Genomic DNA, 15,343 nt, shown 5'->3' on the forward strand with positions numbered 1-15,343 from the left:
AATCTAATGGAACCTTCCCCGAATCTAGGGAATTTTGGAAAATCAAAACCAACGCATCAACTATCTCACTAGGCACTTCTTTTACGACCCTAGGATGAAGTCCATCAGGACCCGGGGATTTGTCAGCCCGCAGCTCCAACAATTTGTTTGGTACCACTTCCCTAGTGATTGTAATTTTGTTGAGTTCCTCCCTCCCTTCCACTTCCTGAATTACAGCTATTTCTGGGTTGTTACTTGTATCCTCTATAGTGAAGACCGATGCAAAATACCTGTTAATTCATCTGCCATCTCCTTATTATCCATTATTAATTCCCCAGACTCACTTTCTATAGGACCAACGCTCACTTTGTTAACTCTTTTGTTTTTTAAATATCTATAGAAACTCTTACTATCTGTCTTTATATTTCTTGCCAGCTTTGTCTTGTATTCTAATTTTTCCCTCCTTATTAATCTTTTAGTCATTCTTTGCTGTTTTTTATATTCTGTCCGATCTTCTGACCTGTCACCCATCTTTGCAAAATTATATGGTTTTTCTTTAAGTTTGATACTATCTTTAACTGTTTTAGATAACAACGGATGGTGGGTCCTCCCCTAGGAATTTTCCTTTCTCATTGGAATGTATCTTTTTTGTGTATTCTGGAATACCCCCTTAAATGTCTGCCACTGCATCTCTATTGATCTATCCCTTAAACTAATTTGCCTGTTCACTTTTGCTAGCCCTGCTTTCATGCCCTTATAATTGCCCTTGTTTAAGTTTAAAATACTAGTCTTGGACCCACTCTTCTCTCCATCAATCTGAATGTTAAATTCAATCATATTATAATTGCCGCTGTCTCGGGGCACCTTTACTATGAGGTCATTAATTCATCCTATCTCATGCACAATACCAGGTGTAGTATAGCTTGCTCTCTGGTTGGCTGCAAAACGTGCTGTTCTAAGAAAATATCCTCAAAATATTCTATGAACTCCTCATCTAGGCTACCTTTGCCCATCTGATTTTTCCGATCGATATGTAGATTAAAATCCCCCATGATTATCGCCGTACCTTTCTGATAAGCACCCATTATTTCTTCTTTTATACCCCATCCTGTCGTGTGGTTGCTGAAGGCAAATGCTATGTTGGCCTTTATTACAAGAGGATTTGAGCTTTGGAGTAAAGATGTTTTAATGCAATTATATAGAGCCATGGTGAGACCGCACCTGGAGTATTATATGCAGTTTTGGTCTCCTTACCTAAGGAAAGATACAATTGCCATAGAGGGAGTGCAATGAAGCTTCACCAAACTAATTCCTGGGATGGAGGGATTGTCCTATGAGGAAAGATGAAAGAGACTGGGCCTTTCTTCTCTGGAGTTTAGAAGAATGAGAGGTGACATCATTCAAACATACAAAATTCTTACAGGGCTTGACAGGGTAGCTGCAGGAAGGATATTTCACCTGGCTGGGACTGAGATGAGGAGGAATTTCTTCACTCGGAATGTGGTGAATCTTTGGAATTCTCTACCCCAGGGGGCTATGGAGGCACAGTCATTGAGTATGTTCAAGACGGAGATATGGGGATAGTGTAGGAAAATGGTGTTGAAGTCGAGGATACACTAAAGAGGATACAAAAAACATTCCAGTAATAGCTGTAAATCAGGGAGTGGAAGGAAGAGAGGAACTTGATGAAATTACAATCACCAGGGAAGCGATACCGACAAAACTGATGGAGCTTCGGGCTGACAAGTCCCCGGGTCCTGATGGGCTTCATCCTAGGGTCTTAAAAGAGATGTCTAATGAGCTAATAGATGCGTTGGTGTTAATTTTTCAAAATTCGCTAGATTCTGGAAAGGTTCCATCAGACTGGAAAGTAGCAAATATAACCCCTCTCTTCAAGAAGGGGGGGAGGCAGAAAACAGGTAACTATAGGTCAGTTAGCTTGACGTCCGTCATGGGGATGGTGTTAGAATCAATCATTAAGGAGGTTGTAGCTGGGCACTTAGAAAAACTCAAGGTAATCGGGAATAGCCAGCATGATTTTGTGAAAGGGAAATCGTGTTTAACCAATTTATTGGAGTTCCAGCAGTGGCCATCTCTCCCAGAGTGAGAGAGACAGATAGTGAGAGAAAGAGCGAGAGATAGAGAGATAGTGAGGGAGACAGAGACAAAGAGATAGAGAGTGAGAGAAACAGAGATAGAGAGTGAGTGAAACAGAGACAGAGAGACAGAGAGATCGAGAAAGAGACAGAGTGAGAGAAACAGAGACAGAGAGATGAGGATGGAAGAGCTGCTGGCCTGCTGATTGGCCAGCAGCTCCATTAGGTGGGACTTCCTGCCTCAAGGAGGTGGAAGTCCAGCCTCAGACCAATTAAAGGCCTGGGGGGTGAAAAATCCCAACCTGGCACCCCAGGCCCAGCAGAGGCAGGCTCACCACTGACTTTTCAGTTAGTGGGCTAGGCCTCCCGCCCAACCCAAAATTCTGGCTTTTGTCTCTCTCTCTCTCTCTCTGTCTCTATATCTCTCACTCTTCATCTTTCTGTCTCTGTTTCTCTCACTGTCTCTTTCTCGATCTCTCTGTCTCTATATCTCTCACTCTTCATCTCTCTGTCTCTGTTTCTCTCACTCTGTCTCTTTCTCGATCTCTATGTCTCTCTCATTCTCTGGCTCTCTGTCTCTGTTTCACTCACTCTCTATCTCTGTTTCTCTCACTCTCTATCTCTTTGTCTCTGTCTCCCTCACTATCTCTCTATCTCTGTCTCTTTCTCTCACGATCTGTCTCTCACTCTCTCTGTCTCTTTCCCTCTTTCTAGGTACTGGAGTATGCAGGAAGAGGAAAAAGCATCATGGATGTCGGACTTGCACAAGCCAAGCTCCCGCTCAGCACCAGGAGTCACTATTTTGAGGTGGAGATTGTGAATCCAGGCGAGAAGTGTTACATAGCTGTGGGAGTGGCGAGAAAGGTAAGTGGAGTCTAAACTATCGTCATGCTCAGGGAAATGCCCTCTCTTTATCTCTGTGGCCCCCAATCAGTGGTGATCAGTTCACACTCCACTGTAATCAGACAGCAGAGAGATGAGCTCTCAGGAAGGAGATATTGGCTGTGGAGAGGGTGCAGCACAGATTTACCTGGGCTAAAAAGATTAAATTACGCACAGACTGGATTTCTATTCTCTTGCGTGTAGATGTTTAAGGGGTGATCTGATCAAGATATTTAAGATGATTAAAGAACTCAAAAGGGCCGATAGAGAGAAACTATTATCTCTGGTGGGGGGAGACCAGAACAAGGGGGCAGAACCTTAAATTAGAGCCGCCATTCATGAGTGATGTCAGAAAGCACTTCTTCACACAAAGGGCAGTGGAAACTGGGAACTCTCTTCCTCAAAAAGCTGTTGAGGCTGGGGGTCAAGAGGAGCTTTCAAGACTGAGATCAATATATTTTTAAAATAAAATCAAGAAATGCTGGAAATACTCAGCAGTTCTGGCAGCATGTGTGGAGAGAGAAGCAGAGTTAACGTTTGCGTGCAATTCTGGTCACCACACTACCAGAAGGACGTGGAGGCTTTGGAGAGGATACAGAAGAGGTTTACCAGGATGTTGCCTGGTCTGGAGGGCATTAGCTATGAGGAGAGGTTGGATAAACTCGGATTGTTTTCACTGGAACGACGGAGGTGGAGGGGCGACATGATAGAGATTTACAAAGTTATGAGCGGCATGGACAGAGTGGATAGTCAGAAGCTTTTTCCCAGGGTGGAAGAGTCAGTTACTAGGGGACATAGGTTTAAGGTGCGAGGGGCAAAGTTTAGAGGGAATGTGCGAGGCACGTTTTTTACACAGAGGGTGGTGAGTGCCTGGAACTTGCTGCCAGGGGAGGTGGTGGAAGCAGATACGATAGCGACGTTTAAGAGGCATCTTGACAAATACATGAATAGGATGGGAATAGAGGGATACGGTCCCCGGAAGTGCAGAAGGTGTTAGTTTAGGCAGGCATCAAGATCGGCGCAGGCTTGGAGGGCCGAATGGCCTGTTCCTGTGCTGTACTGTTCTTTGTTCTTTATTTGTTCTTGTCAGTGACCTTTCATCAAGGTTGGGTAAGGGAATTGAGGAATATGGAGCAAAGTCGGGGAAATAGAGTTGAGATACAGATTAGCCATGATATGATTGAATGGTTGCAGAACAGGCTCAAGAGCTGAATGGCCTCCTCCTGTTCTGGTGCAACAGGATCAAGGAACTGAATAGCACTGCACTGTCTGGGGAGCAATACTGAGGGAGTGCTGCACTGTCTGGGGAGCAATACTGAGGGAGTGCTGCACTGTCAGAGGGTCAGTACTGAGGGAGTGCTGTACCGTCGGAGGGTCAGTACTGAGGGAGTGCTGTACTGTCGGAGGGTCAGTACTGAGGGAGTGCTGCACTGTCGGAGGGTCACTACTGAGGGAGTGCTGTACTGTCAGAGGGTCAGTACTGAGGGAGTGCTGCACTGTGGGAGGGTCAGTACTGAGGGAGTGCTGCACTGTCGGAGGGTCGGTACTGAGGGAGTACTGCACTGTTGGAGGGTCAGCACTGAGGGTGTGCTGCACTGTCAAAGGTGCTGTCTTTCGGAAGAGACATTAAACCAAGATCCCCTCTGCCCTCTTGATGAAAGCAAAAGATTCCATGACAAGTTCTTCCAGTGTCCTGGTCAATGTTTATCCTTCAATCAACATCATTAAAACAGATTATCTGGCCATTATCACATTGCTGTTTGTGGGAGCTTGCTGTGCACAAATTGGCTGTCAGATTTCCTATATTACAACAATGACTACACTTCAAAAAGTATTTCATTGGCTGTAAAGTGCTTTGTGATGGCCTGAGATTCTGAAATGCACTATAGAAATGGGAGTTTTTAAAACCAGGTGTAAGTAGAATGGCAATTATCCATGACATCACTCACTCTCTCGGAGATGACAGTCAGTATGACCAGCAGATTTTCTAATTGAAGGTCACATATGTAAGTAAACAAGTGTTGTATTATTTGTGATTGCACGAGAAATGGTTGAGATTTAAAGATTACTTTGTGTGGTTTTATAAGTCCTGGTGAAATAGTTATTTGGCTGTTTAATTTCTACTTTAAACATAGGGGTTTGTATATTGGGGGAATGGAGAATTCATTTAAAATGCACCTAATTCTAATGCTGTCATGCCTGTCACCTGAGTGATGAGAACAATGGATTTATTCCGTGCTGAGTGTGACCATTATTCAGACTCTCCTGTATTCAGAGTCCCAAAGTAGTAGAGCTGCGGGACCCGAGAGAAGTCCTGTGAAAAGGTGCCCCGAACACCCAAAACATCCACGAACGGCCCCCCCGGCCGCAACTTCAAAGCGCCCGCGGGAGATGGCTCGGAGAGCATCTGCAGCGCACTGTCGGCAATGCTGCATGCCTTTATTTAAACCACTGCAAAAAAAAAAAACCCTTAGCAAATGTAACCACCTCTAAGTCTGCCAAATGATGCTTCACCTCCCGAAGGACGTAGATGAGCTTTCCGGACGTCGATGGTGGGCACTGAGGAAATGGCTTATTACCTGCACCAGATTCCACCCCCCCTCCCCCCCCCCCCTTTACCCCCCTTCCACCCCCCCCCACCCCCGTCCCCTTCCCTGCTCCACCCTCTCAGCTCACCCCCTCACAACCCCGTCCCAGCCCGCCCCCCCCGCACCATCTTCACCCCGCACCCCCTTCCCCTGCACCAAATGTTTTCTAAAGTCAGACTGGACTAGGATTGTGATGGTGCAGGCAGCACTCTTGGCACATCTCAAGGACCTTAGGAGTCAAGATCTTTGGACGATACCATCTTTACTTGTGTAGTTATAAGAGGTCTCACTTTCATGGTCATGGACCTTGTTGGGTTGGGTTGAGTTGGTTTGAGTGCAGTGGAATGGGTTGGGTGGAGTGGAGTGGGATTGCATTGGTGAGGTGATATTGGAACGGGTTGAGTGGGGTGGGTTAGTTGAGTTGGGGTTGGTGGCATGAGGTGGCTGGGGTCGGGTTAAGTTGGGTGATATGGAGTTGGGGTGGGTTGGGATGAGTTGGATTGGGATTGGGGTGTGCTGTGTGGAGTTGGATTGGGTTGTTTTGGGTTGGATTGTGTCGTGTTGAATTCAGTTGGGATGCATTAAGTTGGTTTGGTTTGGGTTGAATTGGCTTGAGTTGAATTGGAGTGGGTTGGGTGGGGTTGGATTGGATTGGATTGAGTTCTGTTGAGTTGGAGTGGGTTGGATTGAATTGGATTAGGTTGGATTGAGCTGCATTGGATTTGGTTGGGTTCAGTTGAAGTGTGTTGAGTTGGATTGGGTTGGGTTGCGTTGTATTGGGTTAAGTTGGGTTGAGTTGGGTCTGTGTCCTTTCTTGAAGGGGTATGTTAGTTTGTGGGTCTCTTGGGCAGTGAGGTGGTTTGTGTGGGCTTATGGATGGACTCTAGATTGGCAGAGCCCATACAGCATTACCTCTCTAAGTGAAGTGTGGCTCACTGTTGTTTCTCTCCCATATCTGTTGTGTATATGTGGGAGGGAGTTGTATAAAGAGAGACTCATCAGCTAGAAATGAGCAGAAACAGAGACAGAACAGGTCACACAACATTTGCTCTTTTATTCATCTTGGGTATAGTGCTGCTAGCAAGACTGGAATTGTTGTCTATCCTTAGTTGCCCAAAGAAGGTGGCGTTGGGCCTTCTGCTAAGGCGGTCACATATAAGCCCAGACCGGCTAAGGACGGCAGGTTTCCTTCCCTAAAATGACATGAATGAACTTGTTGGGTTTTTCATAAAAATCCGACAGCTTCTTGCTCACCTTTACATCTGAAAGTGCTTCACAGCCAATTTTTTGAAACGTAGCGCTGAATTTTATCACAGGCTTCCAGACCCAGACATCAGGCTGAAAAGCAGAGCCCGGGCCCACACTTGTCGGTAGTGGGACAGGCTCGGTGATTGCCTCTTGATTAGCTACATGCAGACTCGCCTTCCAATTAAGGAAAGCGGGCGGGAGGCCTCCAGGTGCTGCCATCCGAATCAGAGGGTCGGGTGCTGCTAGGGCAGGTAGAAGACCTCGAGGGTGCCTCAACAGGGAAGCACCCTCAGACAGGTATGTAAATATTAACACTTATGGGCTGAGGGCAGTAGGTCCCTTGGGAGGGAGAGGAAACCCTCAGGGCAGATCATTGAGGCCAAGAGGGCTGCCTTTTCTGCCCATGACCCCCCTCGATGGGTCATGGAACCTTTGGCTCCAATGGCCCCCTGGGCTGTAGCAGGGAGGTTACCTCCATGAAACTGGCGGCCTCCCCATATGGGCAGGGGGTGGCTCTGCTATCGGCAAAATGCACCAGGCTCCATAAAATGGCCCATAATTGGGCCCTTAATTATACAAGGGCTGCATTTGCTGACAATGCAACCACTGGGTGGTGCAGAACTAGCACATACACAAATGCAGCCTCTTCTACTGAAATGTCACTGTCTTCGACGTTCCAGGCAGCTGCCAGGATTAAAGATGGATCTGCTCAATTTATCACAAAAAACAAATTCAATCCAAAAATCCCATCAATGGCTGCCTTAGCTGCCTCCATCCCACCCCTAACAGTTCCCCACTCCCTCCTGCTGTTGTGTTTCTCTTTGCTGCTCCCTCCTGTACCCGTCTTCTCACTGCTAACTCCCCGCTGCCTTCCCCCAGCCACTCGCTCTGGCCTCACCACTCCCCCCGGCCTCACCACTCCCCCCGGCCTCCAGCTGCTTGCTCCCCATTCCCCCCACCCCCCAACCCCAGCCATCATTCCTGAAATAACGACAAAACGTGCTGGAAAATACTCAGCCGGCCTGGCAGCATCTGTGAAGAGAGAAGCAAAGTTAACATTTCAGGTCATTGACCCTTCATCAGAACTGGCAAAGGTTAGAACTGTAATAGGTTTTAAGCAAATAAAGTAGGGGTGGGGCAAAAGAGAACAAAACAGAAGATGTTGATAGGACAGAGGGTCAGAGAGAATAACTGACAAGGAGGTCATGGGGCAAAGGCAAAGAGTGTGTTAATAATGTGGTGGAAGACAAAGCATTAGTGCAGAGAGGGTGTTAAATGACAGAAAAATGAAAGGCCTAACTAAAAACAAAAACATGAAAAAAAAACAGTGGGCAGGCACATAGTAATAAAAATTGAATGATGAAACAAACTAAAATAAAATGAAATAAAAATAAAAAATAAAAAGTAAAACTAAAAATAAAAATGGGGGGCCTGTCATGCTCTGAAATTATTGAACTCAATGTTCAGTCCGGCAGGCTGTAGCGTGCCTAATCGGTAAATGAGATGCTGTTCCTCGAGCTTGCGTTGATGTTCACTGGAACACTGCAGCAATCCCAGGACAGAGATGTGAGCATGAAAGCAGGGGGGAGTGTTGAAATGGCAAGCAACCGGAAGCTCAGGGTCCTGCTTGCGGACTGAGCGGAGGTGTTCCGCAAAGCGGTCACCCAGTCTGCGTTTGGTCTCCTCAATGTAGAGGAGACCACATCGTGAGCAGCGAATACAGTATACTACATTGAAAGAAGTACAAGTAAATCGCTGCTTCACCTGAAAGGAGTGTTTGGGGCCTGGGATAGTGAGGAGAGAGGAGGTGAAAGTGCAGGTATTACACCTCCTGTTATTGCAGGGGAAGGTGCCGTGGGAACTGGACAAAGTGTCGGGCGAAATGAAGGAGTGGACCAGGGTGTCACGGAGGGAACGATCCCTTTGGAATGCTGACAGGGGAAGGGAGGGGAAGATGCGTTTGGTAGTGGCATCACGCTGGAGGTGGTGGAAATGACGGAGGATGATCCTTTGGATATGGAGGCTGATGGGGTGGAAAGTGAGGACAAGGGGAACCCTGTCACGGTTCTGGGAGGGAGGGGAAGGGGTGAGGGTAGAGGTGCGGGAAATGGGCCAGACACGGTTGAGGGTCCTGTCAACCACAGTGGGGAAATCCTTGGTTGAGGAAAAAAGAGGTCATGCGAAAAGTGCTGTCGTAGAAGGTTGCATCATCAGAGCAGATGCGTCGGAGACAGGAGGCAGGGTGTGAGGAAGTGTAATAAAAACAAGAAATACTGGAAATACTCAGCAGGTCTGGCAACATCTGTGGAGAGAGAAGCAGGGTTAATGTTTCAGGTCAGTGAACTTTCATCAGAGGACCTGAAAGGTTAACTCTGTTTCTCTCTCCACAGATGTTGCCAGGCCTGCTGAGTATTTCCAGTATTTCTTGTTTTTATGACAGATTTCCAACATCCGCAGTATTTTGCTTTTATTTATGTGAGAAAGTGCAGTCAAGGTAGCTGTGGGAGTCAGTGGGCTTATAATAAATATGAGTAGATACCATCGTTCGTGAGATTGGCTCACTTCCTATAGCGTAATGAACAGGGGATCAGGAAATGAATCATCCTGGGACATCGTCATCACCAGGGGAGTGTCCTTCAGTTTGTCAGCAAAGCACATACCACCCAGTCATGGATCTGTAAACAGTAAAAGAGATGCTTTGCTTTGTTTAGGCTCAGCCATGGCTCATGGGTTTGTTGGTTCAAAACCCATTCAAAAGGCTTAAGCCCGTAATCCAGCTTGACACTCCCAGTGCTGTACTGAGGGAGTGCTGCACTGTCGGAGGGTCAGTACTGAGGGAGTGCTGCGCTGTCGGAGGGTCAGTACTGAGGGAGTGCTGCACTGTTGGACGGTCAGTACTGAGGGAGTGCTGCACTGTCAGAGGGACAGTATTGAGGGAGTGCTGCACTGTAAGAGAGGCAGTACTGAGGGAGTGCTGCACTGTCGGAGGGTCAGTACTGAGGGAGTGCTGCACTGTCGGAGGGTCAGTACTGAGGGAGTGCTGCACTGTCAGAGGGTTGGTACTGAAGGAATGCTGCACTGTCAGAGCGTCAGTATTGAGGGAGTGCTGCACTGTTGGAGGAAGAGAGTAGCTAAAGTAAGTGTTGGTCCCTTAGAGGATGAGACTGGGGAATTAATAATGGGAAACAAGGAAATGGCAGAGACTTTGAACAAGTATTTTGTATCTGTCTTCACAGTAGAAGACACAAGAATAGCAGAAAATCAGGAGGAAAATGGGAGGGAGGAACTTCAAACAATCACTATCGCTAGAGAAAAAGTACAAGGAAAACTAATGAGACTAAAAGCTGACAAGTTCCCTGGACCTAATGACCTTTATTCTAGGGTCTGAAAAGAAGTGACTGTAGAACTACATAGGTTGTAATCTTCCATAATTCCCTGAATTCTGGAAAAATCCCAGTGGATTAGAAAACTGCAAATGTAACACCCTAATTCAAGAAAGGAGGGAGACAGACAACAGGAAACTATAGGCCAGTTAGTCTAACATCTGTCATTGGGAAAATGCTAGAGTCCATTATTAAGGAAGTATTAGCAGGACATTTAGAAAATCATAATACAATCAGGCTGAATCAACATGGTTTATAAAAGGAACAAATTTATTAGAGTTTTTTGAAGATGTAACAAGTAGGGTGGATAAAGGGGCACCAGTAAATGTAGTGTATTTAGATTTCCAAAAGGCATTCGATAAGGTGCCACATAAAAGGTTACTACACAAAATAAGAGTTCATGGGGTCATATATATAAGCATGGATAGAGCATTGGCTAACTAATAGGCAACAGAGTCGGGATAAATGGGTCTTTTTCAGTTTGGCAAACTCTAACTAGTGGAGTGCCACAGGGATCAGTGCTGGGGCCTCAACTATTTACAATCTATATTAACGACTTGGATGAAGGGGCCGAGTGTATTGGAGCCAGATTTGCAGACGATACAAAGATAGGTAGAAAAGCAAGTTGTGAGGAGCACACCGAGAGTCTACAAAGAGATATAGATTGGTTAAGTGAGTGTGCAAAAATTTGGTAGATGGGGTATAATGTGGGAAAATGCAAGGTTGTTCACTTTGGCAGAGAGAATAGAAAAGCAGAGTATTATTTAAATAGAGAGAGACTGCAGAATGCTGCGGTACAGAGGGATCTGGGTGTCCTTGTACATGAATCACAGAACATAATTAAGAAAGCAAATGGAATGTTCCCATTTATTGCAAAGGGGATGGAGTATCAATCATAGAAAGTTTAAGGCACAGAAAGAGGCCACTTGGCCCATCGTGTCTGTGCCGGCCGAAAAACGATCCACCTATTCTATTCCCACCTTCCAGCATTTGGTCTGTAGTCCTGCAGATTACGGCACTTGAGGTGCATATCCAGACTCTTTTTCAATGAGTTGAGGGTTTCTGCCTCAACTACCCTTTCAGGCAGTGAGTTCCAGATCCCCCTCTCCCCCACCCTCTGAGTGAAAAAGTTTTTCCTCATTTCCCCTCTAATTTTTCTACCAACCCACTTTAAATCTATGCCCCCTCATCACTGATCTCTCTGCTAAGGTGAATAGACCCTTCACCTCCACTCTATCCAGGCCCCTCAAAATTTTGTACATTTCAATCAGATTTCCCCTCAGCCTTCTCTGTTCCAAGGAGAACAACCCCAGCCTATCTAATCTTTCCTCATAGCTGCATTTTTCCAGTCCTGGCAACATCCTCATAAATCTCCTCTGTACCCTCTCTAGTGCAATTACATCCTTTCTGTAATGAGGTGACCAGAACTGCACACAGTACTCAAGTTGTGGCCTAACCAATGATTTATACAGTTCCAGCATAACCTCCCTGCTCTTATATTCTATACCTCGGCTAATAAAGGAAAGGATTCCATATGCCTTCTTAACCACCTTATCGACCTGTCCTGCTACCTTCAGGGATCTGTGGACATTCACTCCAAGGTCCCTGACTTCCTCTACACTTCTCAGTATTCTCCCATTAATCGTGTATTCCTTTGCCTTGTTTGACCTCCCCAAATGCATCACCTCACACTTCTCCAAGTTGAATTCCATTTGCCACTTTTCTGCCCATCTGACCAGACCATCAATATCTTCCTGCAGCCTACAGCTATCCTCCTCGCTATCTACTTTACGGTCAATCATTGTGTCGTCTGCAAACATTTTGATCATGCCCCCTACATTTATGTCCAAATTGTTAACATATACCACAAAAGCAGGGGACCCAGTACTGAGCCCTGCGGAACGCCACCGGAAACAGCTCTCCAGTCGCTAAAACACCCGTCAACAATTACCTTTTTCCTGCCACTGAGCCAATTTTGTATCCACCTTGCTGCATTTCCCTGGATCCCGGGGAGTTTACTTTTTTAACTAGTCTGCCATGTGGGACCTTGTTAAAAGCCTTGCTAAAATCTATGTAGACCACATCAACTGCATGACCCTCATCTATCTTCCTCGTTACCTCTTCAAAAAATTTGATCAAGTTGGTCAAACAAGATCTTTCCTTAACAAATCCATGCTGACTATCCTTGATTAACCTGTGCCTTTCTAAGTGACAGTTTATTCTGTCTCTCAGAATAGATTCCAATACTTTGCCCACTACTGAGGTTAGACTGACTGGCCTGTAATTATTTGGTCTTTCCTTCGCTCGCTTTTTAAACAGAGGTATAACATTAGCAGTTCTCCAATCCTCCGGCACGACAACTGTATCCAGTGAGGACTGGAAAATGATGGTCAGACCTTCTGCTATTTCCTCTCTTTTAACAGCCTGGGGTACATTTAATTTGGCCCTGGTGATTTATCAACTTTCAGGGATGCTAATCCCATTAATACCTGCTCTCTCCCTATGTTTATCACATCCAATACGTTGCACTCCTCCTCCGTAACTATAATATCTGCATCGCGGGGGAATCTAGAACTAGGAGGCACAGTTTCAAAATAAGAGGTCTCCCATTTAAGATGGAGATGAGGAGGAAGTTTTTCTCATTATCTTTGCAAATTTGTTCCCCAGAGGGCAGTGGAGACTGTGTCATTGAATATATTCAAGGGTGAGTTGGACAGATTTTTGATCGACAAGGGAGTCAAGGGTTATGGGGGAAGGCAAGAAAGTGGAGTTAAAGCTGCACTCTCATCAACCTTGACCTTACTAAATGGTGAAACAGGCTCGAGGCGTTAAATGGCCTCCTCCTGCTCCTATTTCTAATGTTCTTATGTCAGTACTGCAGGAGTGCTGCACTGTCAGAGGGGTCTGGGTTGTAACACAGTGAAGTGCAGGGTCAGATGGGTAACCAAAGCAGCAGTGGAGAAAATGGTCCCTTCCAACTTGTAGGAACAAGGCAGCATTTGCAGGATAGGTTTTAAAGTAAAACTGAGAGGTTTGGAGGATTTGGCAAGTTAAGATCCCGAGTTTGCATTGACGTCTGTTCTGAGCCATGCTGCTGAGGGAGCTCGATCTGACCTTTCACCTTTGGAACCTTGATTCAATCCAATGCACAGGTGGGATGAATGAAATCTCTCTCTCATTGTTCGCTCTCACTCTCTCGTCTCTGTCTTTCTATTTCCCTCTCTGCCTCTGTCTCTCTTTATGTCCCTCTCTCACTCTCATCTCTGTCTCCCTCTCACTCCCTCTCAGCCTCTGGGTGTGTGTGTCTCTCTCTCTCCCTATGACCCTCTGTCTCTCTCCCACTCTCTCTGATCTCTCTCTGTCTTTCTCTCTCTGTCTCTCTCTCTGTCTGTCTCTCTCTCCGTCTCTCTCCCTCCCTCTCTGCCTGTCTGTCTCTCGCTCTCGCTCGGTCTCTGTCTATCTGTGTCTCTGTCTCTCTCTCTGTCTCTTTGTCTGTCTCTCTCTCTGTCTCTTTGTCTGTCTCTCTGTCTCTCTCTCTGACTCTGTCTCTCTGTCTCTGTCTCTCTCTCTCCATCTCTCTCCCTGTCTGTCTCTCTCTGTCTGTCTCTCTCTCTCTCTGTCTCTCTCTCTCTGTCTCTCTCTGACTCTCTCTCTGTCTCTCTCTGACTCTGTCTGTCTCTCTCTCTCTCTTTCTCTCGTTCTCTCTTTCTCTTTCTCTCGCTCTCTCTGTCTCTCTCTTTCTCTCGCTCTCTGTCTCTCTGTCTCTCTGTCTCTCTCTCTCTCTCTGACTCCCTGTCTCTCTCTGACTCTGTCTGTCTCTCTCTCTCTTTCTCTCTCTCTCTCTCTCTTTCTGTCTCTCTCTCTCTCTGTCTCTCTCTCTCGCTCTCTGTCTCTCTCTCTCTCTCTTTCTCTGTCTGTCTCTCTCTCTCTCTCTGTCTCTCTCTCTCTGTCTCTCTCTCTCTCTCTGTCTCTCTCTCTCTCTCACTCTCTCTCTCTGTCTCTCTCTCTCTCTCTGTCTGTCTCACTGTCTGTCTGTCTGTCTCTCTGTCTCTCTCTCTCTGTCTCTTTCTCTCTCTCTGGCTGACTGCCTGTCTCTTTCCATTTCCACTTCCCCTTCCCTCTTTAACTCATTGTGATGATTTCAGACTGAATTCAGTCTGGGTCTTTGAATCGAGGGTCCACTCAGCAATTGCTGTGTCCAAGAGCTTTATATTTACAGAAGAAATTTTAAAAAGTCTGAGCCCTGAAAGCTGGACCAGTTGTGTGTGCAGTAAAAGTTGTGATATTCTGAGCTGGTATGGGAGTGAGGGGAAGTCTCTCTAACCCCTCCTGTGGGAACTGCCAGTCTCAGGATTGTGTGTGGGAACTCGGGAAGCTGAATGAACCACACTCACCCCCTTTGGGAGGGTAGCATTGTAATCAGATGGAGGTATTTGTGGAAGCTGCACTCCTCATACTGAGTATTTCAAACCACTGGCAAAGACATCAACATGGAGGTGTGGCTGTTTATCTTTTGAGACAAGTTGATGAGACTCACAGCTAAGTTGGAGTCAGGTATGGAAGCTGATAGTTCACCTCTGACCCCATCTCTCTCTGCCTCCGTCTCGCGCACTCACTTTCTCAGAAGCATATGACAACTGCAGGTACAGCACGGGGTTAGATACAGAGTGAAGCTCCCTCTATATTGTCCCATCAAACACTCCCAGGACAGGTACAGCACAGGGTTAGATACAGAGTAAAGCTCCCTCTACATTGTCCCCCATAAAAAAAACGGGTTAGATACAGAGTAAAGCTCCCTCTAAAAAAAAACGGGGTTAGATACTGAGGAAAGCTCCCTCTACACTGTCCCCCATCAAACACTCCCAGGACAGGTACAGCGCGGGGTTAGATACAGAGTAAAGCTCCCTCTACACTGTCCCCATCAAACACTCCCAGGACAGGTACAGCATGGGGTTAGATACAGAGTAAAGCTCCCTCTACACTGTCCCCATCAAACACTCCCAGGACAGGTACAGCACGGGGTTAGATACAGAGTAAAGCTCCCTCTACACTGTCTCAACAAGGTATTTGATCCCCAGTTCCAGAGGGTGTCTGCACTACCCAAGTGTACCCAGTCAACAATGGGGATTGTGAAAGGAAGATGAACCTGGTTGAATAGCCTGTTGCC

At 46.4% G+C, this 15,343-nt stretch overlaps 1 protein-coding gene across 1 annotated transcript in view; it reads left to right on the top strand.

Moving 5' to 3' along the window:
• The window catches only part of LOC137371815 (SPRY domain-containing protein 3-like), a 1,004,091-nt gene that overhangs the window by 782,220 nt on the left and 206,528 nt on the right, over nucleotides 1–15,343 (top strand). Inside the window, exon 8 of the mRNA XM_068034707.1 lies at nucleotides 2,790–2,939. Coding sequence (XP_067890808.1) covers nucleotides 2,790–2,939 — 150 coding nt within the window. The remainder of the gene's footprint in view (nucleotides 1–2,789; nucleotides 2,940–15,343) is intronic.

This window comes from Heterodontus francisci, chromosome 7 (genome assembly GCF_036365525.1).
Source record: "Heterodontus francisci isolate sHetFra1 chromosome 7, sHetFra1.hap1, whole genome shotgun sequence".
NCBI lineage: Eukaryota > Metazoa > Chordata > Chondrichthyes > Heterodontiformes > Heterodontidae > Heterodontus > Heterodontus francisci.